The 27,493-nt window shown below is 34.2% G+C and overlaps 1 protein-coding gene across 8 annotated transcripts in view; it reads right to left on the bottom strand.

Moving 5' to 3' along the window:
• The window catches only part of SOX5 (SRY-box transcription factor 5), a 1,266,595-nt gene that overhangs the window by 155,546 nt on the left and 1,083,556 nt on the right, over window positions 1–27,493 (bottom strand). For 6 of the 8 annotated variants that reach the window (XM_020994275.2, XM_078155084.1, XM_078155082.1 and 3 more), the window contains one exon: window positions 1,799–1,922. In XM_020994275.2, coding sequence (XP_020849934.1) covers window positions 1,799–1,922 — 124 coding nt within the window. The remainder of the gene's footprint in view (window positions 1–1,798; window positions 1,923–27,493) is intronic. The other 2 variants (XM_078155079.1, XM_078155099.1) reach the window with 1 other exon arrangement.

Raw genomic sequence — 27,493 nt, 5'->3', positions numbered from 1 at the left:
ATGAGGTCCCGATCTGTGATTTCACCTTGTTGGGGAACTCCCCCTGGACTCCCTCTACAAGTCCAGATCAGCAATTCCTTGATAATTTATAGTTTTAGAAAGTTGCCTGGGGCATGAAGAGATTAAGTGACTTGCCCAAGGTTATATAACTAATACAGAGAAAAGGCTCATCTTTAGGTCTTTGAGGTTTCACGTTTAGCCCTCTAGCCACTTCCTCTAGTTTCAGAACACTTTATTATTACAGAAAAATGAGGGGATTTATAAACTAATTAGTGGTTCAGTGTGCAGATTATAATGTTAGACAAATTTAGAGGTAAGCATAATCCAAACTAGATTTGGGAACACTGGAAAAGAGCTATGAGAAAACATAATCACATAGGCACAAATCTAACTCATATAACACTAGCAGTACTAAAATTCACTCACTCCAAAATGATTTGTTAATTTTTTTTCTGACACCTACACTGTATTTCTTTCAAGTGATAGGAATACAGAAACAGCAACCTAGTAACATAAAAAACAGAAAAGTAACATGCTTGTAAAAATGCTGGAAAGCTTTTGAAGAACATGAAGAAATGATAAGTAGGAGACATGGAAATATAGAAACATAGACTAATAGGAATCTACATTAATGCCAAAGCTGAAATTGGTGTTGACCTGAATTCAACAAACACAATGAAGGCTGTTAGAAGAGGTCCACAGTCCTTATCATCTGCCCAGATGTTATGTTTACCAGGCTCCAGAGTATTGCCATTTGACCTACTATTTCACCCCATGTACTCTTAGGTTTTCTCTTTCACCCTTTGCTATGTAGGCACTAAGGACCACCAGGCTGTTCCTTATGACTTGCAGCTAAACTTTCCTATGTGTGTTATTTCTTCTAATTAGAACGTGAGCACCTCGAAAGCAGGAACTGTCTTGCTTTTCACTCTGCATCTCTAGCTCTTTACATAGTGATTAGCATATAGTAAGCATTTAATAAAATGCTTTTCATGCATTCATTCTCCTTGACAAAGCCAAGACTTCCATTCCATTCTTTAAGTCATAAACAACCCTCATTTAAGAAATAGATAGTAGAATGATAAGGCAACAACTTATTCCCATATATGAGTTCAATTTTATTAGAATTTCTTGAACACTTTTTAATTCTAAATTTTAGAACAGTATATGTCTCATATCTATTTTCACAAGGATTCTGCAGTTATCAGTTAACATTGTTATAAAAGCATCACATTTCTGTGCTGTTCTGACTAGTCATCATATTGAGTAAAATTAATTTCAAGTTAATCAGTTTGGCCACATTTTAAAATCCGAATTGTGTATTTTGATCTATCAAGGCATGTATTCTGAATATGTAATTTTAATGTCAATATCTCTAAGTTTTAGAACTATGTTTTCCTAAACTGACTTCAGAATATATAACTTAGATTTTGTTAAAAATATAGAATATTATATAGCATATGCATATATCATACTGTGTGTATGTGGAGACATTTCTATATTTAAATAATTTTTTAAAAACATCAATAATTTGAAAATATACTGATAATGAGTTCTAGCTGAATAATCACAGAGATGTATGAAACTAAATAACACAGTATAAATCTTCCCTTCAATAAAATATATACTATTTCTGTTCTATTTAATATTAACTTAAATCCCTTTCCACATCCTCCTAGTATAGCCTTTCTAAAATAAATATGATATATCTGTGAGCTCACTTCTTGGTGGGGCATTAATAGCAAATGGTGTGAACCCACCCTCCGCCCACTCCCAAATGGAAAAACACAGTACTTACTACATCCTGCCTTGTAGCTGAAGCCTGGAGGAAGTAGGAATCCTTGCTGGGCAGCTGCTGCCAGTGTACGCTGGTCTGGAGGGAATACTGGAATCATTAATGGAGGCAGCTGACCTTGAACCTGCTGAACATGAGAAAACTAATCAAAGGGAGAATTCTTTTGTTCCTTTAAGGAAAATGAAGGTGTTTAGTCCATTTTTTAATATGTTGGGACTTCTCATTCGAGGTACAAATTATGGAATCACCTTAATTATAGAATAATAGGAGTCTTAGAAGTGACTTTAGAAGCCACTTAGTTCAATCTCCCACCAAATCCGGGTAACCCATCTACATCATGCTTGACATATGGTCACCTAACTTCTACTTGTACATATCCAGTGGGTTCACCCCTTTGCAAAGCAACCTGTCTACTGTTGTAGTGAGTGCTCTAATTACTTAAAAAGGTCTTCCTTTGCTGAGGTAAGGAAGGATTATCTTTCTTTCTATGTAAAAAAAAAAGTCTAATTATCTTGGTATCTCTTCCAGTGCCTAGTATAGTGTTCTGCATATGGTGAACATTTAATAAATGGCTGTTGAATGAATAAATCAATTACTTGGTCCTAGTCTACTCTGAAGGAACACAGGGTAAGTATAATTTTTCTTCCAAATCGTAGCCCTACATGTAGTGGGGATGGTTGTCATGTGGGGACAGTTGTCATGTCAACACTTAGTCTTCTCTTTTCCAAGCTAAACAACCCAACTCTTTTTCATATGACATGTTGCAGACTTCCAAACACCTCACCATCCTTATTGTCTCTCTCTGGATGTAGTTTAGTCAACATCTTTCTTAAAATGTGTCATTCTTAAACACAATACTCAGTCTGAAAAATACAGAGTGGGGGGAGGTATTAATGCCTCTGATATTAGACTACTGTGAATGTCATGTAAAATTGCATGTCTTAACTGTATCAAAATACATGTCTGCATTTTAAATATATATATATATTTATATTTATTGCATGTGCATAAAATGTATACGCATGTACATAATTTGTTTAAGCTAGCTTATTTTCAGTTAATGCTAAAAATTATCTGCCTTTAGTAAGGAACATAGAAGCTATTTTAAAACACATTGAAACAGTGCAAAGAATTTTCTCATATATCTAGAAAAATTCAATACACATACAATCATTGGTGATTCATCAGAGTAATTTGCATTACATTCAGTAAGTCTGCAGAGCTCCCCCCTTTTCTCAAATCTTAACTTTCAATTTTCAAATAAGTAAGCACAATAAAATGAAATCTCCTTCAAAACTTCTTGTTAAGACAATATATGTGTATATATATATGTGTGTATATATATATGTATATATATACACACACACACACACATACATATATATATATATATATATATATATATATATATATATATATTTAAAATGTTTTCAGCCAAAGAAAGGTTACAATTTGTTTTCTTAATGCAGGGGGGATGTAGTTAAAGGGGGGGAAATATTTCCCCTGAAGTTAGAAAAATTCAAAATGAATTAGAAAGGACCTTTCCTGAATTAAAAAAATCCATAATATAGTCATTTTTAGCATTAACACATAGTATTTATAATTCTTCTATATGTGCACAGTATATGATCCTTGCACTTTAGAAAGCCTACTATATAACATAGAATCAGCAATATAAATATACATGTAAAAAACTAAAATCTTTGTGAGTAAATATAATTTATATTTTCTTATTTTTCTATTATAAACCATTTTAATTTTCTTCTTAGGAAGTGGGTATGAGGAGGGAAAGGTAAAGATTATCACCTTGCGTTCCAGTCAGAAAATTGCACTGAGACTAAATTTACAAATCTTCAGCTAACAGGAGGTAATTTTAATTCAGCTTGAAACAATTAAAAATAGTTAAAGCTAAAACTTTTGCAAACTTTTTAAAAGCATTTAGTCTTTTGAGTGCTATAGCATTCATACACGAACCATCCATGGGGATCAGCTCACCCACAGCTGAAATTCAGCCACCTTCAGTAGGGAACGTGGCAGCTGTTTAAAAGCACATAGCAACATTACACAGCAGTTTCAGCCAGAAAATGAAGAATATAATATCCAAATGAGATCACAAAGGGAGTTTAGGTAGGCAATATATAATTACCCAAACTGGAGTTAAGCCAGGATCAGGATGCTAACTCCCTATATTAGAAAAAAAGTGTCTTGGGATCTTCAATGACCACTAATGATCTGTTATTTCATATTTAATAGAAAAGGTAAGGCACATTTATCAATCGGTTAACTCAAAAAAAAGGTATTAAAAATAAGTGAAAAGTAATTTCCCTTCCAATCAATCTGCTAGAATAGCTGAAGAAATCTCATTGTGAAAGCATTTACATAGCAATAGAAGCATATAAAAATGAACATGATATCGTTTTGAAATTTGCTGCTTAAAATTTGATCCACACCTCTCACTCCACCAGACATTCTCCGCTTGTCCCACCTCCTGCTTTATTTGATTCAAGACAAAGACAAAGTAGCCATATTCTTTCAGAACAAAAATGAACAGCCATGTGGATTTTTACATAGTACTCTTCTTCGGCAAAGAGCCACAGAACTTTTTTAAAAATCGTTTCCAAGGATGAAAGTGACTTTGCCAAGCAAAGTGGCTTCAAAACAGGACTCAAAAATACTAATAGAAAGACAGATGGTTCTACTAAGAGCTTGGCTGCCAAAAAAAAAAAAGCAGAAAAAAAGCAGAAAAAAGGAATGATGTTATTGAAGCTGACTGCAAAGTTCTCTGATGACTGCGAATACTTTTGTCCCATTGCAAGTGCTAACTCTGCCTTCAGGGCTGATAGAGCTAAAATACCAGCCTCCCCACATTCTACCTCCCTGTGCTCTCTCCCCTCCAAAATAAAACCTGTCAGTGCCAAAGCCCACAATCCAGCAAAATCCTACACTTGATTCTGACTGACTGCTCAACAGAAGCAAAATATTTCACGGAAGGACTCCCGTTTAGGAATAGACTTATAAGGAAAATTACCCTTTCCCCCCCTCAAAACTGTCTGTCATATTTTCTTTTTCTAATTCCCCTTTTCCTCCTCTCTGCCACAAAAGGGCCCCTGGGCCCTATGAGTGCAGACGATATAAACCCAATTTGTATAAAGGGGGTAGGTGGGGGGAGGAGAAGTAGCACTGCAGAGACATGAGAATAGTTTGCAAGGATTTAAAATAATCCAGTCAAAACACAGTGCAATTTTCCTTCCAAACTACTACTACAATAATATCTCCACTTTATTTCCTTCAGGGCAACTGTCATTTCTTTTTAACTAGATTGCTACCAGATATAATAGAAACTGAAATATTATATGGTCACTGACTCTTCCTTTATATGGCTCATTTCACTACTGCATTTTAACTTTTACATGATGTGTTTGTTAGCATTGTTGCTAGGATATAACCATTTAAAAATGATATAGAATTAAGTCTTCCTTTTCAATTTTAAAGCAACGAAGTATACTTTAAATGCCATATACAATTGATTTACACAATTTCCCAATAAATATGCTGTTCTTTAAAAATGAATGATTCATGTATATTTGACATTTTCTTATACAACATGCTTTTTTAATAAGTAGAATTCAATTTGTCTAATTTCAGCCAACAGAATAACAACAAAAAAAATAAAATAACTATATCAAAATTCAGTGACATTTGTTTGATGTAAGTCAGTGTAATCTCTATGTTCTAAGATGATAGGTTAATTATTTAGGGTGACAAGACAAGATGACTGTTTACCAAGAGAGTAATTGTTGGGGAACAGACAGATTTTTTTTTGCTAAGGGAAACTAAAATCTTTGGGGGTATTACACCAGTCGTAAATAGCACCTGTTTTTGAGAGTACTTAGCTGCAAAACATTCCCTGAAGGATAACAAGGGTATTGATCATAATCTCTGAAGCTTGAGGCATTACTTTATGATTGAGATTTCTTTAATTTCTTGAAAACAAAACTTAATACAGCTGTTGCTTGAACAAAAAAATTTCTTTATTACAAATTCCTATTTTTCCATAAATATACATGATTTTCTTTTCTATCTTTTTTTAAAATAACAAAATATCTTGATTCATGCATGTGCAATTGCCTACTCACACAATTGCTTTTTTTCCCCCTTTGTTGGCACATGGTACTATTGTTTTATGTCACATGGTACTATGTCAGAAATAAACAGAGGAAAAATAGGACATAAAATATACTGGGCAAAGTGAAATATCCTGCAAATACTCTGTCTTAGGAATGGATTATCCAAATAATTTCATTACAAAATCCACCTCTAAATGGTTTTCCCATGTACCATGTTATTGTTTTAAGCTTCTGTTCATTAGTTCATTATATACTATTGCTGAAACATTGTACTCTTCAAATATCTAAAATATCTGCGAGTCTACCTACTAAGATATCCTCAGGAATTATATTAATTCAACATAGCTAGATAGATCAGTAGATAGAGTGCTGGGCCTGGAGTCAGACCTGAGTTCAAATCTAGTCTCAGACACTTACTAGCTGTGACCCTGGGCAAGTCACTTAGCCCTGTTTGCCTTAATCTACTAGAGAAGGAAACGATAAACCACTCCAGTATCTTTGCCAAGAAAACTGACAGTATGGTCCATAGGGTCATGAAGAGTTGAACAACACTGAATGAATGACAACGAATGAAATAATTTTAACAGAAATAAAGGAAGTTTACATGAGAGGGACATTAATTGTTCATGACTGGACTGTGCTAATATAATAACAAAAAAGATAATACTATTTGAATTAATTTTACACATTTAGTTCTATACCCATCAAACTACTAAGGACTTATTTGTTTTAAACTAAGCAAGAGAAGAACAAAATAAATCTGGAAGAAGAAGAGGTCAAGAATCTTAATGGAAATAATGAAAAAAAAGGAATAAAATGGAGTAACAGTGGCAGTTCTCGAACTACATTATATTACAAAGCAGTACTCATCAAAACTATTTGGAAGTTTTAAAAACTAGGAAAGTCGATTGATGGAACAGATTAGATAAAAAACATACCCAGAAGCAATTGAGTATAGTAGCATAGTATTAAAACCAAGGTCCTCAAATACTAGGGTAAGGACTCGCTACTTAAAAAATAAAATAAAAGCTTCTAGGAAAACAAGAAAGTAGCCTAAAACGATATCTGACACCAGATGACATACCAAATCCCATTGGTTATGTGACCTAAATATACAAAGTTATATCATAATATTAACAAAATAAGACATTCAGAGAAGAAAGGAAGTAGGTACCTTCCTTTGATGAATTATATGAAATTATGAATGTTTGATACATCTAGGGGGGAAAATTCTTATGTAAACAGGGATAGGGGTGATCCTAAAATATTTTGTTTGTTGATATAAAATGGACAATAGTGATTGTATAAAACTGAAAAACTTTGCATAAGAAAAATGAATGGAGTTAGAATCAGAAGGAAAATAAATATATGGAGAAATTTTCGCAGCATCTATATCTGATCTATTATGCAAGATACACAAAGAATTTATATATATGTGTCTATGTCTGTCTGTCTCTCTCCCTTCCTCTTTCTGTCTCTATCTATCTATACCATCCTCCTAATCAACATGTAGTCCAAGGACAAGAACAAGCAATTTTTTTGGGGGGGTAGGCAATAGGGGTTAAGTGACTTGCCCAGAGTCACACAGCTAGTAAGGCTTATGTGTCTGAGGTCAGATTTGAACTCAGGTCCTCCTGAATCCAGGGCCGATGTTCTATCTACTGCACCACCTACCTGTCCCAGAACAAGCAATTTTCAAATGAAGAAATCAAGCTATCAAAAACCGTATGAAGATTTTTTCCCCAAAATCACTAATAATGAGATGAATTTAAAAAAAAACAACCTCTTAATAGTATATGTAAGACCCATTAGATTGATAAAAAATGAAAAAGAGGAAAATAATAGTTGTTGGAGGAATTGTGACCAGATAGGTTCACTAATGCACTACTGATGGAGTTATTAATTAATAGAACTCTTCTGGAAAATGATTTGAAACAATAAAGTTTGAATGTGAATTTGAAACTATAGAGTTGCTGAACTGTACATAACCTTTGATCTAGTAAAATTATTATTAGGTATTAGAAGTCATAGCCATACCCAACAACAGGCTATTTAATAATAAAAGAATGAGGTGATAAGGCCCTGCACTAAAGCTGAGGCAGTATCAGAGGAGAGGAGGGGTGCTGTTTGAGAGATGTTGTAAAGATGAAATTGGCAGGCCTTGGCAACAGCTTGAATATGAGGGGTAAAAGACAGTGAGGGATCCAGGATGGCTTCTGGGTGGCAGGCCTGAGATAATGGGAGGATGGTGTTGCCCTCTGCAGTAATAGGGAAGGTGGGGGGGTATTGTTTAGGAGGAAAGATAATGAGTTCTCTTTTGGATATATTGAATTTAAGATGTATACTGGGCATCCAGTTAGAGATGTCTGAAAGGCAGTTCAAAATGTGAGATTAGAGATCAGCCAAGACATTGGGGCAAAAACGGTAATTTTGAGAATTATTAGCACAGTGATTGTAATTAAATCCACGGAGAACTGATGAAATCACCAAGTGAAGTAGTATAAAGGGAGAAAAGGAAAGGACCTAGCGTGGAACCCTGAAGGACACCTGAGGTCAGAGGGTATGATATGGAGGAGATCTAGCAAAGGAGACAGAAAAGAAGAGGTCAGAGAGGTAGGAGGATAACCAGGAGAGAATGTGTTTCAAAAACTTAGAGAGAAGAGAGCGTCAAGGTGAAGAGAGTGATCAACAACATCAAAGGCTGCAGAGAGGTGAAAGAGAATGAGGATTGAGAAAAGGCCATTGTATTGGGCGACTAAGAGATCATTTGTAACTTTGGAGTGAGCAGTCTTGGCAGGGTGATAAACTCAGAAGACAGATTGGAAAGTGTTAAGAGGAGAGTGAGAGGAGAAAAAGTGGAGGCATCTATTATAGATAGCTATTTTGAGGAACTTAGCTACAAAAGGCAGAAGAAATAAAGGACAATAGTTGGCAGGGATGGAAGGATCAAGTGAGGGGGTTTTTTTCAGGATAGGGGAGACATGGGTATGTTTGTATGCAGTAGGAAAAAATCCAGTAGAGAAGGAGATATTGAAAATAAATGAAAGAGTGGGGAAGACAAAAGAGGAAACCTGATGGAGGAGATGGGATGGAATGGGATCACTTGAGCTGGTAATAGAGTTAGCCTTATTAAAGAGTAAGGCTATTTCATCATGTGAAACAAGGTAAAGGAATAAAAAGTGACAGATGGCACCTGTGTGGTAGGTGATAAAGAGGGGAAAAATGGCATTCAAAGCCAAAAGCATCAATTTTCTTTGTAAAGTGTGAGGCAAGGTTCTCAACTGAGAAACAGGAGAGAGGTGGACTCAGGGGAGGTTTGAAGAAGGATGAAAAGCTTTGGAAGAGTTGCTGTGGAGAATGGGATAGTGAGTTGATTAGGGAGATATGGTAGGATTGCCTAGCAGCAATGAAGGCCCAGTTATGGTTTTGTAACATAAATTTGTAGTGGACCCAGGAAGAACAGTTGCATGATTTTCTCCATCTTCGTTAATCAGGGTGTATATAGCTAAGAAGGTGACAAACAGTGAGAGTGATCCAATCCTGAGGCATAATCTGATTAGGGCATAATATGATAATGGGGCAAGAGATTCAAGAGCAGAGAACAGGGTAGAGTTAAATTGGTTCACCAGGGAGTTGAGATGGGAAGAAAAAGGAGATCATGGCTAGTAGGAGAAATGGCCTAGGAGAGAATTGAAGGGTCAAGGAATAGGAAGTCACAGTACAGAAAGACAGGTGTGTTTACTAGATCCCCAGAATGAGACATAAATTCTCAACTATGGCTAATATGTTGATTTCTTTTTCTTACTTATACATATGTATTACAAAGGACAGCTTCTACTTGGAGAGAGTCGAGAAGGAACATTAGTGGGTCATAGATGACATGAAATAGTATCAATAAAATATTAAAAGAAAAAAAAGTATGGAAGAGAGCACAAATAGAGCAATTTTGCTGTTCCCTTGTTAGATTTACACTTACTAGCTGTGTGACCCTGGGCAAGTTACTGAACCTCTGTTTGCCTCAGTTTCCCCCTTCATAAAATGAGGATAGCATCTACTTTCCAGGCTTGTCGTCATGATCAAATAAGATAATAATTGCAAAGCACTTAGCACAGTATCTTGACACATAGTAAGTGCTACATAAATGTTAGCTTTCATTATTATTACTATTAAATAACATTTCTTTTTAAAAAGCATATAACATGTTCATAACTTCTAATAAAATCCTTTCTTATTCTACCTTTTTTGAAATATTTGTGCATGTTAATGATAGTTAAGTTAATGATAAAAAAGAGAAAATTAAAAAGAAATGTCTCAAATGTCCCAGAGGTATCTCAAACTTAACATGTTAATAGAACTCATTATCTTTCCCATCAACCTCACCCTCTTATTAATTTCCTCATTTCTGTTGGTGGTCCACCATTATTTATTCCCTTCACTCATATTCATAAACTTGGATTCATATTAGACTTAGACTCATAGAATATTAGAGTTAGAAGGGACCTCAAACAGTCATCTATCCAACCATTATGCGAATAGAATCCCTCCTTTAATATACCTAAAAAGTGGGCATGCAGATGCTGCTTACTGATTTCCACTACAGAGGAACTCTTTACATCCTCAAGCAACCCTCTGGTGCTAAACAAATCTAATTCCTCTTCAAGTGACAGCCCTTCAAATACATGGAGTCAGCTACAATTTTCCCTCTCCCCCCAAGTATTCTCCAGGATAAACATCCCCAGTTCATTCCTTTCCTTTAACCATCCCTCATATAATATGTACTTCAGGTCCTTCCTTATACTAGTTGCTCTTCTCTGAATAACCTCCAGTTTATTAAAGTCTTTCCTAACCATGGCACTCAAAACTGCCCATAATACTACAGAAACAATGTGACAAAGACATAATACAGTGGGTCTATCACCTCTATATTCATGGAAGCCATGCATATCTTACTGTACTTTAACATACTATTGGTTTCTTTGGTAGCCACGTCACACTTAGCTTGCAGAAGGATTTGAGCTGAGTTTTAAAGGAAGTCCTAGAATCCAGGAGATGAAAGTGAAAACATTACAAGTATGAGGGACAGTCAGCAATGAGGTACAAAACCAGGAGATGTAGTGTTATGTGGCAGGAAAAGCAAACAGGCCAAGGCTGCTGGATTGTATAGTAAGCGGAACAAAGTAAAGTGTTAGAAAACTGGAGTTTAGCAGCCAAACATTTTATATTCCATCCTGGAGGTTAAAAAAGAGGACCTGGAGTTGACTGGGTGGCATTTCATCCAGTGACATGTTGAACCTTTTCTTCAAGAAGATCATTTTGGTAGCTGAGTGGAGGATGGATTGGAATGGAGAGAAACTAGGAACAGGGAAATTAACCAGAAAGCCCTCACAATAGTCTTGGTGTGAAGTTATCAGGGACTGTACCAGAGTGGTGGCGGTGTGAGTGTACAGAAAGGAACAAGTATGAAGACACTGTGAAGGTAGAAATGACAAGATCTGGCAACAGACTGGATATGTGGGGTGATTGTTAGTGATAAATTAAGGAAGATATGCTGAGATTTGGAGCCTGGGTGATTGGGAGGATGGTGGTGCCCTCAACAGTAATATGAAAGTTCAGGGTAGGGTCAGAGAAAGATAGTGGGTTCTATTCTGGAAATGCTGAGTTTGAGATAGATATGGGACACCTAGTTTGAGATGTCCAATAGGAAGTTGGAGCTGTTGGACTGAAACTCAGGAGAGGGGTTAGGGTTGGAAAAATAGATCTGATAATCATCTGCAGATATAAACCCATGGGAGCTGATGAAATTACCAAATGGGATGTTCTAGAGGGAAAAGAGAAGAGTGTCCAGTACACCTACAGTTAATGGACATCTGTATGAAGACCCAACATAAGAGATAAAGAATGAGTGGTCAGACAGGTAGGAGAACTGGGAAAAAGAACATCACAAAGTCCTAGAGAGGAAAAGATTCAAAAGAGGGTGTTTGGCATTGACAAAAGCTGCAAAGAGGTCAAGAAGGATAAAGGTCAAGAAAAAAATCTATGATATTTATCAAATGAGTGGCAAGGGTACAAGATGCTATATGAAATCATTAGCAACTTTGAGGGGAGGACTTTTAGCTGAATGATGAAGTTGGAAATCATATTTTAGAGGGTTTCAAATTAAGTGAGAGAAGAGGAAATGGAAGTACCAATCCTAGAGGACTTTCTCAAGGAGTTTGGCTGCAAAGGAGAGAAGGGATACATGATGATAACTATTGGGTATTGTTGGATTGAGTGAATTTTGTTTTGTTTTGTTTTTAGGATGTAGGAGACATGGGCATGTTTGTAGGCAGATAGGGAGACAACGAGAATTAATGAAAAAGTGGGGGTAATGGTTGAGATCACTTTCCAAGTCCTGTTGATTCTACCACAATATTGACTGCATCTTTTACATTTTCTCTACTAGTAAGACTACCACTCAGCTTATGTCCTTATCACCTCTGGCAGAGTATATTGTAATTGCCTCCTAATTTGCCTCCTTGTCTCTGATCTTTCCCCTCATCAATCCATCCTCCTTTCTTAAATATACCTAAGTAGATCTGTAATGTCAATAATTTGTAAGTTCTTTCCAATGATGCAGATTACAACCACATTCATGCCTCTCCATTCTGCATGACTCTTTTTCATGGACTTCCATAAATTCACCATAGGGAGTCCACCCAATATATGAGAGTTCTTCTTCAATTTTTTCATAGCTATTCACATGGCATCCCTTACCCTTGACATATAATCAACCCATCTTCTTGTTCTACTATATAGTTCCTTAATGACATCTTTTACAGCTGCTCTTCTCTGACATTCCTCATTAGTTATATGCTGTAGCCTACTCACACCCACTATATGTCTTTCCATTGTCTGAGATGTGATTATCAGTTATAATTCTTCCTAAACTACGTTCCTTGACTCATTGCCATATAGCAATCACAACAGAATATTGGTATTGAAAATATGAACCTTCGTTATTCCCCAGAAGAATCTTGGAATTCTTAAAATATCTTTATAATTTTCTGAAGGTAATTCAGCCTGCTTATCTCCACCTGTCTAATTTTAGGCCAAAATTGTTGTCTATCTCCATTGTCTGTCCCAGATACACATATAATGAATAAATTCTATGTTTTGTCCATTGAAATGTGTGTCATTATCTGGGCAACATTCTTCATCCACTTCATCTTTCTTGTGTATATAGTTAAACTACACTTTTGGGTGGTTACAGAGTTCTTCCCAGTGGCTCTGCAATGATCCAGGCTTGATGCATAGTATTATATGCAAACAGGAACATTTGGAGAATCTAATAATCTACAGAAAAATCCCTCTTCGATATGGATTCCAAACAAACTCTTTTACCCCAGTTAAAAAAAACAGTTTTGGTGAAAATACATTTCCTTTTTTTTTTATGAATTGACTATTTATATTCAGAAGGCTGCTAAACAGGATTATGTATTACTATATGTTAGAGAACCAGAAGATTTTAATGTGTGGGTGAAATATTTGTGGTAAAAGAGTCTTTAAGGAGGTATTTTGCTCTACTGAATGACTTTTTTTTTTTTTACAATTAATAAACTAAGCACTGTGGTATCTTATATTCTCTACATAACATCATAGGATTATAGATTTTGACCTATGGAAAAGTAGATGACTTGAAAGTCATTGATTACAAACTATTTTATAGATGAGAAAATGAGGCAAAAGGAGGTTAAGTAATTTGCACAGGGTCATACAAAGCAGTAAATGTTAGAGTCAAGATTCAAACAATCTCACTCCAAGACCTATATTCTATCCTTTATATCACACTGCTTTAATTTATTTCAGTTAACTAAAAATTATGAAGATATTGTCTATAGTTGAATATTGCTAATACTCTCATCCAGGATAGACTTGATTCGTGCACAGGTGACTAACCTATGTTAGTCCTGGAGTTTGGATAGATGAGAAAGTATCCTAATAGTAGCTGATATGTTCTTAGTTGCCTTTAAAAATTGTATTAATATGGTCTAAGATTTTTTTTTCATACACCTTTGGTATTTTCCTTTCCTTTATATATTTTGTATATCAATCCCTCAAAGTTTTCACAATTGCATTTTCCCTGTTGTTGCTTTTCTCTAAATGTACTTGGTTCAATCTAGCTGCTTTCCCCAACTTTGTTTTCTCTAGGTCACCATTCTCTACACAGGACAAATTGCTCTTCCTAAAACAACAATCTGACCATGTTTCCTCCTTGCTGAAGAAGCTTCAATAACTCTTTACCGTATTTAGGATAAAAAAAAAGTACTTCTAGGTTTTATATCCAAAGCCTTTCATAATCTGGTTCCAGTTATTTTTTTCTAGCTTATTAAAGATTATTCCCTTCCACTTACTGTATGTTTCCCATACAAAACATTCTCTCTTTAATTTCGGCCCTTGCATGAACTTACTCTCCAACCTTTTCTTATCACTAGTTTCCCTTATGGCTCAGTTCAAGTGCCACTTCATGATCCCCATCCACCCCAGGTATTAGTACCCCTTTCTCTGAAATTACTTCATACTTATCTTTAAATAAATAAATATACATATACATATATGTGTGTATGTGTGTAAAGAGAGAATATATGTAGATATAGATGTGTGTATATATAGAATATTTACATATATACTTATATGTATCCACATATACATTTATATGTATACACACATACATAATTTACTTATATGTATATATGTTTTTTCCACCCTTATAAGATTGTTCAAGGAAGGGTGTGTTGCATTTTTGTATTCCTAGTATTATCATAGTGCCTAATACGTAGGTATTTGATAAATGCCTTTTGAATGAATGAATGAATTTAATCTCTTGGTATCTAACTTTTTTTTAAAATTGCTCTGAGGGGCACCTAGGTGGAGCAGTGGATAGAGCACTGGCCCTGAAGTAAGGAGGACCTGAGTTCAAATCTGGCGTCAGACCAAACACTTGACACTTACTAGCTATGTGACCCTGGGCAAGTCACTTAACCCCAATTGCCTAAAAAAATAAATAAAATAAAAGTGCTCTGAGTTTGAAGACAATGTAGATACAGGAGGATTTTTTTTCTATCTCTACACTTGTGATACATAAAAAATGTAGAAAATTCCTTGTGAGTGTACTCCCTCAATGAAGGTAGATCAATAACTGTTCTGAAACATATTCTTAGAAGGCTGTTGGAGCACTAAAAGATTAACTGACTTATCCAGGGTGACAGAGTCAGAATGTGGAAGAGGTAGTACCTGAACTCAGATGGGTCTTCTTGATTATGAGTCCATCCCACCGTCCATTATACTGTCCTGCCTATCTTTAAAAAGAATTAGGTATATTCATTTTTAGATTATTGATAACTATTAATAATAGATAACCTTCACATAATGCTTTGTGGTTTATAAAACGTTTTCATCTCAGCAACCTCTGAGACAAGTATTGAAAGTGTTATTTCCATTTTACAGATAAGGAAAATGAAACCTCAAGAGCTAAGGTGAAATGTAGTTAGGATGGAAATTAGGTCACACATCTAGGAAGGGACTGACCCAACACTTGAACTACAATCATCTCATTCCAAATCTTGTGCTCTTCTTGCTTCATCAAAGCTGCTACTTTAAAGCCTGTTTACTTTGTCATTTCCAAATAAAATATACTCAATGAAAAATTAAAATCAACAAACATATTGATCATCTCTGAATATTATTTTGCCTCTTTTCAAAAAAGATAATTGTTATTTTGTATAAAATAGCAGCCACACAGTTGGAAAACTGGCCAATTTTAATGTTTATGATAAAAATGTCAGTGTTTTCTTGAATTGGAGCAAGACTTTCTTCAAGACCCGACTGAGACTCTATTCCCTCCATGATACCTCTCTTATCCCCCAATATCAAAATGATCTCTCCCCACTCAACTTTTCTTTCAGCACTTTGTCTGAATCAATAGAATGTCCATATTGCAATCTACCTTGCATAATAATAATTTGTATGTATTGCACATGCAACTTATAAATTCCATTGAGGGGAAGAGGTAATAAGTGCTAGTTCTATGTTATGGAAATAGTTTCATTCTTAGTCTTGCATAATGCTTAGGTGCTTAATAAAAGTTTATTGAATTTTAAAAATTTGAATGGACTACTTAGGGCTATTTTTTTTTTGCCAAGTAAGGAATATAACTTTTACCACACAAAGAATTAGACATTAGTGGAAACAGATCGTTAGGAAAGTTTTTATAAAATAAATGGACTGCTAATTCCATCTAGGAGGCTATTCAATTCAGATACCAGGGAAACCTAAGCAACTTTTACATAAGATAAATCAAAGAAAACATTAGGAGAAAGATCTTGGTGGCCCAGTAGGTGGGAAGATCACTGGTCCTGGATTCAGGAATATATAACTTCAAATTCAGACATTTAGATACTTGGTAGCTATGTGACCTAGGCAAGTCAAAACCTCTGATGGCTCAGTTTCCTCAGCTGTAAAATGGGGATAATAATAGTGCCTATTTTAAAAGGTTGTTGTGAGGATCAAATGAAATAATATTTACAAAGCACTTAGTATAGTGGCTGATACATAGTAGGTGTTTTATAAATGCTTATCCCCTTCCCTTCCACCCTATTGAATGGGTGAAAAAGGTAACAGTGAAAAGTTATTTCTTTCCAATTTTCTTTTTTCTAAGTTCCATGCTGGGCATAGGGTTAACATTAATTTCTAATGTCACTTTTAAATGTCCTACTTGTATGACTAGAAGCTTATTTTGATTTATTTAAATGTAATCCTCCTCCCCCACCTCCTGGAATTTGAATGATTTACTGGGCAACTAGATGGTGTAAGGGGTAGAGTGCTGTATCTGGAGTGCTTGATGGCTTAGTAAGTAGGAAGAGTACTGGGCCTGGATTCAGGAAGATATGAGTTCAAATTCAGCTTCAGACACTTATCAGATGAATCACCCTGTCACTTAACCCTATCTTCCTCAGTTTCTTCATTTGTATAATAGGGATAATAATAGCACCTACCTCCCAGAGCTTTGAGGATGAAATAAGATAAAAATTGTCAAGCACTTCATAAACTGTAAAGTGTTATTTTAAATGATATGATAATAGTTATTATTACCTTTCACCTAAATGATTGTTTTCTTCAAAGCTCCATATATATTAGATTTGTACAATAGCTACTTCCCACAAGAACTTTGTCACATTCTTGCTTCTGTCAATATCTTACTAAACTTTCTTTTTTACCTCATCTTCATTATTAATTTCCCCTGGTTTTATCTTATATTTCTGACTTTCCATTATCAGGCTTTAATCTAATACATGACTCTTTAATTATGTTCGTAACCTTACTTGCATGATATTACTGCAGCATGGTCTTGTTTATACAATGCCCAACTTATCAGTAAATTCAAGCAGATACATTCAGGGGGTGTGAAGATCATTTCAAGGCTGCTCCCCCTGCCTTAAACAAATTGAACAAAATCGTTCATTTTTAACAAATTGGTTCATCATTCTTTACATTTAGTTCTTATATTACTGAACTGCATAAACCTGATCCTTCCTCAACCTGAAGACTACTCGTACTCCATTTAATTTTGTTTCCTTTTCCCTGCTTAGCTTTTAAATCCAGCCTCTGTTCCAGAATGTATTTCCATTCCTTCAAGGAAAATAGTTTCTTTATGGGATGATGATCTTTTATTAGGTATTGTTAAATGTTGTTTTACTGAGAACACCAGGGAATTGATCCTTTCTATTTTTCTAACAAATAATATAATTTGATTATTGACTAGCAATCTTGTGTTCCTAAACATACCTTCTTCCTGGTATATCTTTGACAACTGGAATAATTAAAATTGCTGTATTTGTTTTAATTAATGTGTGGGCAGTGAACAAAAATTAAAGGTTATTTAATATCATGTAGTAGTAAGCAATTCAAAACCTTTACATCTTGAAGACTTTGAGGATTTAGGCTATATTAAATATGTTCCCTGAATCCTTTGATTAATTTCCTAGTGTTTCTTTAATCTCATACCTTGAAAATGTGATTTTAAACATATCAAATATGTGATATATTATATGCTAAAACTACAATGGTGCAAGGCTGTGTATGTTAGTACTATGCTTAAATTCGATACAATAGCCAAAAAAAAGTATTGCTCCAAAGATTTTCTTATCAAAAAAAAAAACTGAATTCTTAAATATGATGGGCAAAGAGTTAGGAAAACTCAGACCAAATGTGAGTGGAAATTTCAGTGGTAAACATATTTCTAGTATTGGATAGCCTCTAATTACTGTCAAGGGAAAAGCATAATAAAGACCTCTTTTCAGACTTTCAGCTGTTCAGCCTTGTTTCTGATTATCCCCTCAGCCATTTCTTAATAGAGTTCAGTTGTACCATTAACTATCCAATTTAAAAAATAAAATAAAATTAATCAAGATCACTAAGAAAACTTCCTTAAAGGACTCCTATTCATACTTTACATTAGGCTATTCCTCATAATTCACAGCTGATTTGGAGAAAGGCCAAGATATTATATACACATTCTTCCAAGTTCATTAATCTTTCATAAAATGCTTTTCTTCCATTAGTTAATATTTAGTTAGCATTAAAATATTGCTTTTGTTATTGCTACTACAATGCTACTACTCTTGCTATTATGTCAAAAATGCTGAACCGTTTAGGTTTCTGTATAGACTGTCCCCAAACCTGGTATAAACACAATCCTTGTTCTTATGGAAACCACATCCTGAAAATAATGAATGTGGTACAATGCTATGATAAGTGAAGGTCCCTTAAGTGCAGTAACACATGTTATCAATATTAGAAAGAACAAAAGAGAAAGAAAATACTATTTAATTTTATAGGCGATTGACTATTATTTGATATTTCATATATATATATACATATATATATACATTATATACATATATATATACATACATATATATATATATATATATATATATATATATATATATATATACATATATATATATACATATATATACATATATATATACATATATATATATATATATATATATATATATATATATATATATATATATATATATATATTGTTTCCTTACTAAATCTTTTTTGGCCTACCCCAAACAACCTGTTGTTTCCTTCTTCAAAATTTTGAGGGGGAGGTTAACAACAGCTTTACAGACATACATATTGAGCAAACAATGTCTGAGTTAACATGAGAGAGGCAGACTGAGGAGATTGAGTTGACTGACAGGAAAAAAGACAGGGATTCTATAATGAATTCATAGAAAGAAAAAATAAAGAATATGCATTTTCAACATTTTTCTTCTAATTTCATGTATATACTAAATGTACAATCAAGATTTCTACCTTTCTCCCTTTTAACTAGAAGCATAGTTTACTTTTACTTGAATTTCTATGCCACTATAGGTATTAGAGGACAATTTACATGTGATTTGCATTTTTTTTGTACTTGTGGTTTTGATAAGTCTTCCAAACCTAATGACTGTTCCTTTGGCCAGCAGCATAAATGCTGTAATCACACAATTATTGTGCTGGGAACAGTTTAATTCAGCATTTTGTTCTCAACCACAGAACAATTACTCAACAATTTTGGTTACCCAAACTAGCTAGCTGCCTGGAGAGGAAGAGGAATATTCACAAGATCTATTGTCTTACACAAAAGGCAGTCACTAGATCCCCTGTAAGTTTCTAGTATAGCAGTGCTTACTTCAGCTCAACTAGTACATCTTTTCAAGGAACTTTCAGATCTACTACCTAACAAAATGAAAAGCTATAAGCTTTCATTTTTGGATTTCCCTATTTGTTCAAAACTTTTAGCTATATATTTATGTAGATACACACTTAAAAATTGATATGAAATTGTGGCTGAATATATAGATACAATGTGTCTATAAATATTTTATATTTATATAATAGTGTATATTTATATAATATTATATACTTATATATTGTATATAAATATTATACATGTAGTATATACATATAATGTATAACAATCAGTATTTTGTTTAGATAGTATAAAAACTGGAATAATCCGAGTACCCAGCCACATATCAATGCAGTCAGCCTAAAACATTTATCTTACACATATGCTTCATCATATCTTACAGGTGACCCTGGATTCTTGAAGGCTACACCGATAGAACAGAAGGTCTTGCAGGTTCTACCTAGTTAGACATACTTACTGTGAAGTCCCATTAACAAATTGTGTCTGCTTTCTGAAGACCACCACAGATAATTCTGACAGAGAGAACAGTAGGCTGACCACTAGGTAACTGGCCATGGTAACTCACTAAGCAAAGGAAAATATGCAGAACAGATTTTGGTCCTGTGAAGTTTCCATTGTGAATCTTCAATAATGGAGGAAGAATGGTAGAAAGGGAGAGTATGTCAGCAGTATGGAAGATGGACTGGAGAGGATGTATAAGAAGTTTATATGCCAACAACTGTTGTATGGGATTATGAGGTTAACAATACTACCCAGACCTCAATAAGAACTTACTAGATAAATCATCATATACTTCAAATCTATGTGACTTCAGTGCAAAGGTGAACATATGAAAGAATGGAAGAAAAATGTATTGGAAAATATGACTTAGGAATAAAAACCAAAAAGAGTTCAAAGATTTACAAATTACACAGAAATAACTCCTAGATTTAAGCACCAAATGAAAAAAAAATTAAGTAAATTAAGAGTGTTTGTATGTGTGTATATGTGTATATATGTATGACATTAGATAAATTACAATCAATCCTTACCTTTCATAGAGGTAACATTTCTAGAAAACTGCAAGAAAGTCAAAATCACAAATGTTGATATATTGAACCTGTGGGAAAAAAGGGCTTAGATTCCCACAAACACCAAAAACTATACTCCTTCACTAGCAATTGCTGAAAATACACTTTTCTGAACACAATTCTCTATATAAAACATTAATTCTGATAATATGTACTTTTCCTATCACAGTAACCCTGAAATAACCCATAAAGTGCAGACACAAAACAAAATTGGTAACATGCAAAACATTTTTTCTTGCTAGTAATACCCTAGAATTCTATAACCTTTTAATATCTCAATAATAATAATTATAATAATAAAAACATTGATTTCAAACAATATTTACTTTTTTATAACACATGAAATCTATATACCACAAATACTTTTCTCCTTTCTGCAGATCAAATGAGTTATGGATTCATTAACACCAAACTTGACACTACCAGCAGTTGCAAATATTCTGGCATAAACTTTCTCTAACATATTTATTTCCTCACCAAGCCACATCACTGACTTTGCACACCTGGGATTAGAGACCAAAGGACTTTTCCTATACTTTGGGTGCATAACTGCAGCACAGAACTTGAGTTTTAAAGGCAAACAATGAAAATGTGCAACAAACATACAGGAAACTCTTTACAATGTTGGACTGAACAAGAGCAGTGAGTCACCTAGTGGTATACCAGCTACTCCGCAAACTTGTGAACTTCATGCCTATTATTTTTCCTCTCTCTACTGTGCAGAGCCGGGAATGGGCCAGGATTGCCAACTCAAAAGTGAAAATGAAGTTACTAGTAAAGTCACCAAATGCTTCAAGTCACAAAAATTAAACAAAGGAATGTGGAGAATTGACTGTATCTTGGGTCACACAGCCAATATGTGTCAGAGGTAGGACTTATACCTGGTTCTTCCTGACTCCCATGCTAACCTAACTCTCCATTTCTGAATCAGCTGTATTTGTGTGTGTGTGTGTGTGTGTGTGTGTATGTGTTTACGTTCTATCACTGAAGAACATGAACATGTATAAGTTTATACAAGAGATATACAAAACAAATATAAGCTAATTTTTCATTAGGGGGCATTTGCAGCTGGGAGGATAAGAGCAGATAGCATTTAAGCTGAAGCTTGCAGTTAACTGGGGATAGTAAGAGGTAGAGGTGGTGAGAGAGTTCATTGTGTGTTAAGAATGTTCAATGACAAGGTTATAGGAGATGGGAGAAGGGCTTCCATGTATTAGATGGGCGTATAGGTGAGTATATTTTAATATCTGTGTGTATGTATGTATGTATATATATATAGTTTATATGTATACTTTATATATACATGTATGTATGTATGTACTATACATATGTATACATATTCATACATAGCCAAATCTCTCTTTCTCTCTGTCTCTGTCTTTCTCTGTCTCCATCTCTTTCTCTTTGTCTATTTATTTCTCTCTCCAAATAATCTTGTTAAGACAAAGTTTAAAATTAACACCAAGTCAGAAACAATACAAATGAGAAGAACAAATAGTATCCATTAGAACAGCTACCACCTGATCTTTCTGTATTTAGAAGATTTAGGCACAGAATAGGTGCTTGTTTATTTACTGACTCAAAAATTAGAAATAAATTTTTGAAATAGACTATAATCATGTTCTGTGGAAGTTTAACTGAGATAAAGCAACTGCTGCAATAATGGGGCCATAGAGCTCTGGAAAATACTTGATCTTTTTGCCAAGGGAAGAGATATGTTAACCAAGGGCCACGATGGTTCAGAATCAAAACTCATTCGTAAAATCTTACATCCTTATTGAAGATAAGAATGAAATACGATAAGAAATATCATCTCATAGAGCTGTAAAAATTGCTGGACAAAAGATGTTAAAGAAAGCTTGGTGTGAGATTGAAATAAGCCAGGTTATTTTAAAAATGCAACTAGAAGGCAAAATAAGTTGAAATTTTTTTTAAAAAGATAGATCAAAATTCCTATGAAAAATATTTTATCCATCAATATCCTAGGATCTTTATATTTGGAATCTATCATCAGAGTCCTTGATATGTTGCTTGACAAAGAAAAATGGAACTAGATAAAATATAGATGGTAGCAGTAGTTAAAACAAAATGTATATAGAGAAGGTTCATGGTGGAAATGACAAAATATTGAGGGCATTGAGGGATCAGTTCTCAAAACTGTCCAAAAGAGGGTAAAATCAAATGATTGGAAAAATTACAGTGTTTTTTTCATGAAGAAAAAGGTGACTGAGATGACATCAATAATCACTGATTTATATTGACACATATGTTGAGGTCATTTTTGCTGACAAAATAGAATAGTAACAAGCAAGATTTTACTCATAGTATTACATGAAGTAGACTTCAGTTTTACAATTATTGAATTTTTAAAAATACCTGTTTTGCACTCAACAAACATAAAATATGAATAGTCATTAAATTAAGTAAAAGTTATAGACAATACAAGATTTAACTAGGCTTACTGTTTGTTGACTTAAATGCATTTGTTAGTAGAGAAAAATTCAGCCTTTAAGGCTCTATTCCAACAAGGTTTTCCCTGTTTATGTTCAGATCACATGATGTTCTATGATAGAGACAAGAATAAAGATAACTTTGTTTAAAGGAAGTTAGGTGACTCAGTGGATAGAGTGCTGGACCTGTAGTCTGGTTAAGTCCTGCCTTAGATACTAGTTGTGTCAATTTGGGTAAGTCACTTAACTTCTCTACTTCACTTTTCTCATCTGTAAAAAGGGGATGATAATAATAATACCATGGGCCTTTCTCTAGGTGACCTGATATTACATGGATAATGGAACATGGAATCTTATAATACCAACTTGTTTCCTTTTCTGGTCCTACATATCTTTGATGTTATCTTTTACACTACTTTATGCACACAATTCATCATTTGCACTATGGTTTAGCCATCCACCATGCAGCTCTCTATTGTCCTTTGAATCACCAAAATTTCGATTAAAAGGATCAGTATAAGAGCATATATTTAGAGATGGAGGGAACCATAGAGACCATCTAGTCTAACCCCTAATTTTACATACGAAGACTTTGAGAAACAGAGAGACAAACTGAGTTGCCTAGCCCCCTATAGGCAGTAAGTGAAAGAGGCAGAGTTGGATTCCAAATCAGTCCCATTTTTATCTAAAAGAAGTTTCTCAGAGGATTTCCTCAGAAGATTGTGGTATCCCATGATTCAGAATATTGATATTTAAAAAAAAGGTATGAGAGGCTTGTGAAAAAACTTAAGGTTATTGAAAACAATGCACATTTTCCCAAGGGCAGTTAAGTTTGCTATCTTCCTCCTATATAATTTTGAGCCTAATTCATTGTCCATATATAGTATCTTTCCAAGAGGGATGTACTGCTGGATGCTTATCCTCACATCCATACCCTCCTTCCCCCAGGGTTGTTGTGAGGATAAGATAAGATAATATTTGCAAAGTGCTTTGTAAACTTAAAGCACTATCTATATGCTTGCTATTATTAAGGATCATCTGGTTAAAAATATCAAAAGAGGCAAAAAAAAAATCAGGGAGAGTGTTGCTTGCCAAAGACACATGCCACTGCCATGTAGGGTGTCCAGCACAGAGAGAAAATTGAAGAGATATATTCTATATATGGAAAGTCCTCTAGATGCTCCTGTTTCTGGATGCTATTATGGAAATTACATCCACTCTCAGAATTTTGCAGAGATTCCTCAGAGACTCAAATCAACAAAAGGTTTTGCTTAACTAGTCATACAGGAAACATGTGAATGCATACATGACACCACACACATAACAAGCAGATGAATAATGTCCATTGTCAGATTGTGAGAAGCATTTGAGTAGAAACCTTCCTACAGGACATGAATCTTCCTCTTAAACAGACTATCTATATATATGGAAAACAAAATAGGCCCACAGTTGCATGGGCGGAAGAAAATAAGCTGGATTGCATTTGGGAAAGTGTACGTTACTTTCAATGACCCCAAGTTTCTTCGAAAGTCTCTGTCCCATCTTTTTAATACCAATATTCTGAATTGTAGGACACCACAATCTTCAGAGAAACTTCTTTTAGAGAAAAGTGGGATTGATTTGGAGTCTGAATGTCTGGGTTCAAACCCTACTTCTCTGACTTACTGCCTGTGGGAGATTAGGCAACTCATTTTATTTCTGTGCTTCTCAGAGTCTTTATATATAGAATAAGAGGTAAGACTAGATTGTCCCTAAGGTTCCCTCCAGCTCTAAATATATGCTTTTATGATAATTCTTTTCACCAAAATTTTGGGTGATTCTAAGGGCAATAGAAGCTTCATGGAGGGTATTCATAGACTAAACCATGGTGCAAATGAGAATTGTGTTCATGAAGCAATGTAAAAGATAACATCAAAGATATGTATGAGCAGAAAAGGAGATGAGTTGGTAGTATAAGCTTTTGTGTTCCATCATCCAGGTAATAGCTCTTTAGAGAAAGGCCCCTGTTACTATTAGAGGGGTACCCACAGCAGTGAGAACATGGATCTTTTGAACTATTGAAGCATAAAGTGAAGAAACAGCTAATATAAAGCTAACACAAGAACTAAAAATTCAAAGTATAAATTAAAAACTCATTTTTAAGGTTATCCTGTAGTGCTTAAAATAATGTTAAAGGTTTCTGCACCATTGGTGAGCTTACATATAATCTAAGCTATAATCTTCCTAACAGAGGAATTGACTTAATTTCAACCTTTAGTTTATATTTTCATTTTTAAAAATAGAAATGGAGGTGGTTGATTTCACCATGGCTATTAAAATTATTTTTATGTTGATATTTTATTTAATGTTATCTGGTATTCATAAGTATTAACTAATATTTTATATGTGTGCTGCCTATTCTAAAAAACTAGAAGTGTTATTAATTTGTCTGTCATACAGTATGGGTATTATGTTATAGAGTACTTTATGTCCAAAGATAGAAAACACTATTTTAAAAAATTTACCTTTTAAAATACCATTGAATGTAGGCTTAAAGAATTTTATTTAAAAGGGAGAGTTTAATGTGGAAGAATAGTATTGGGCTAGGATAATGCCACATTTGATAGGCAACAGAATTCTTCTTCATTAAAAGAACAACCTTTAAGGCAAGTTTAGGAGTGACTAGGGCAGGAATAGATATTCTAGGTAAAGTTAGAGAAATCTAAAGAAAATTAAACTTGTTTCACTCTTTTCTCTCATGGGTTTATAACTTTTTTTAATTTTCTGTCTTTACCACAATTTGTGGTAGTATTATGGGTAGGTAATAGTGTGGAAAGTTTTGAATGCAACTTTCTACCACTCGGTAAACAGTATGGCTAGTTATGCAACAAAATGATGTTATGAAAAATAACAATAATAAATAATAAAACAAATAAATGAAAAGGGAACTAGTCAATGAAACATTCACTGAGACAGTCAAACCTGAGTAACTGATGACTTCACAATTATAAAAATGCCTGAAAATGAGGTTGAATGAATAACTAATATCAATAAAGTTAAGTGAGTTGACGAGACATCCAAAAACATCCTATTGGTCATGCGTTATGTAGTAGGAGGTCAAACTACAATGGAGACATTTAGCATATTACTGCAAACTTACTTCTAGGAAATAGCTTAGCCTATGTCTACTCAATGCCAAAACAACCCACAGGTTCAGTCAATCCAGTACAAAAAAAATGAACAGACTGATTGGTGTCATGTGGACAGAACAACTGATAGACTACTGTTTTTTCCTACTTTAAAAAAAAACCCAGTTGTTGTAAGGTCATTTAATCATAGCCTCATGCATTCTATAGCAATGGCAGATGTTGGAATAAAGCCCAGCCCCGTGCCCTTTGTGTCTCAGGACTTAATTCTGTGCTCTAATATTAATAAGGCACCAGGAGAGCAGCTGATTTTTCTAGTCCATGCATTGATGTGTGTTAGAATCAAAGGGCAAAGTTGTATAGCACAGAGGAGAGTCCACTTTATGAAAAGAGAAGCAAAAAATAGTATCAAGGATCTTCTGAATGAGAATAGCTCAACTTGGTGCAAAATTTTTGCTCAGAAATGAGCCAGCCAATTGAATTCAGAATGAAAAATTGACTATCTACATACATATATACATATATATGTATATATTATATAATATATATATATTATATATATATATTATTATATGATATATATGTATACATTTGTCATTTCTGGATTAATTAGTCTGTGGGCCAATTTTCAGATAATGTGACCAGCCTGTAGCCCTAGTAAGTTTATTTATTTATTTATTTTGTACAGCACAGAAATAACAGCTTAAAAAAAGATAATATGAAATGGATGACATATTTTAGAACAGCTTCTCCCAGAATATAAAAATATTCCCCAAAGCAAAACTGCAACAAATAGTAGAACTACTAAGCAATGCCAATTGGCGGTTTCAGAATGCCATTCAAACTTTACAAATACTGGGCTCAGAAATTGATTTTAATTATTCAAAAGAGAATTAGGAAATGATTCAAACATCAAATCCCTTTTACAAAAAAAACCCTAGTTCTCTTTTATTTAAAAATAAATCTGGGTGGGGAGGGGGCATATACTTCTATATCCTGCAATATTTGTAGGGATTACTTTTTTTTTATTTTTTACATTTTTTTTTCTCATGTGAAATCACCAAGCTCATCATATCATTTGTCTGAAATGCTCCTTTATTTTTATTATTATGGAATAGGATCCTTGTAAGATAAACTATTTACCTTTATGAACTGATGAAAGTGGTACTGAATAGA

The sequence above is a fragment of the Phascolarctos cinereus genome, unplaced genomic scaffold (genome assembly GCF_003287225.1).
Source record: "Phascolarctos cinereus isolate Bilbo 61053 unplaced genomic scaffold, phaCin_HiC Scaffold_1;HRSCAF=81, whole genome shotgun sequence".
In the NCBI taxonomy this organism is placed as follows: domain Eukaryota; kingdom Metazoa; phylum Chordata; class Mammalia; order Diprotodontia; family Phascolarctidae; genus Phascolarctos; species Phascolarctos cinereus.
The sequence above is the reverse complement of the archived record's forward strand: the minus strand, read 5'-3'. Positions and strand labels throughout refer to the sequence as shown.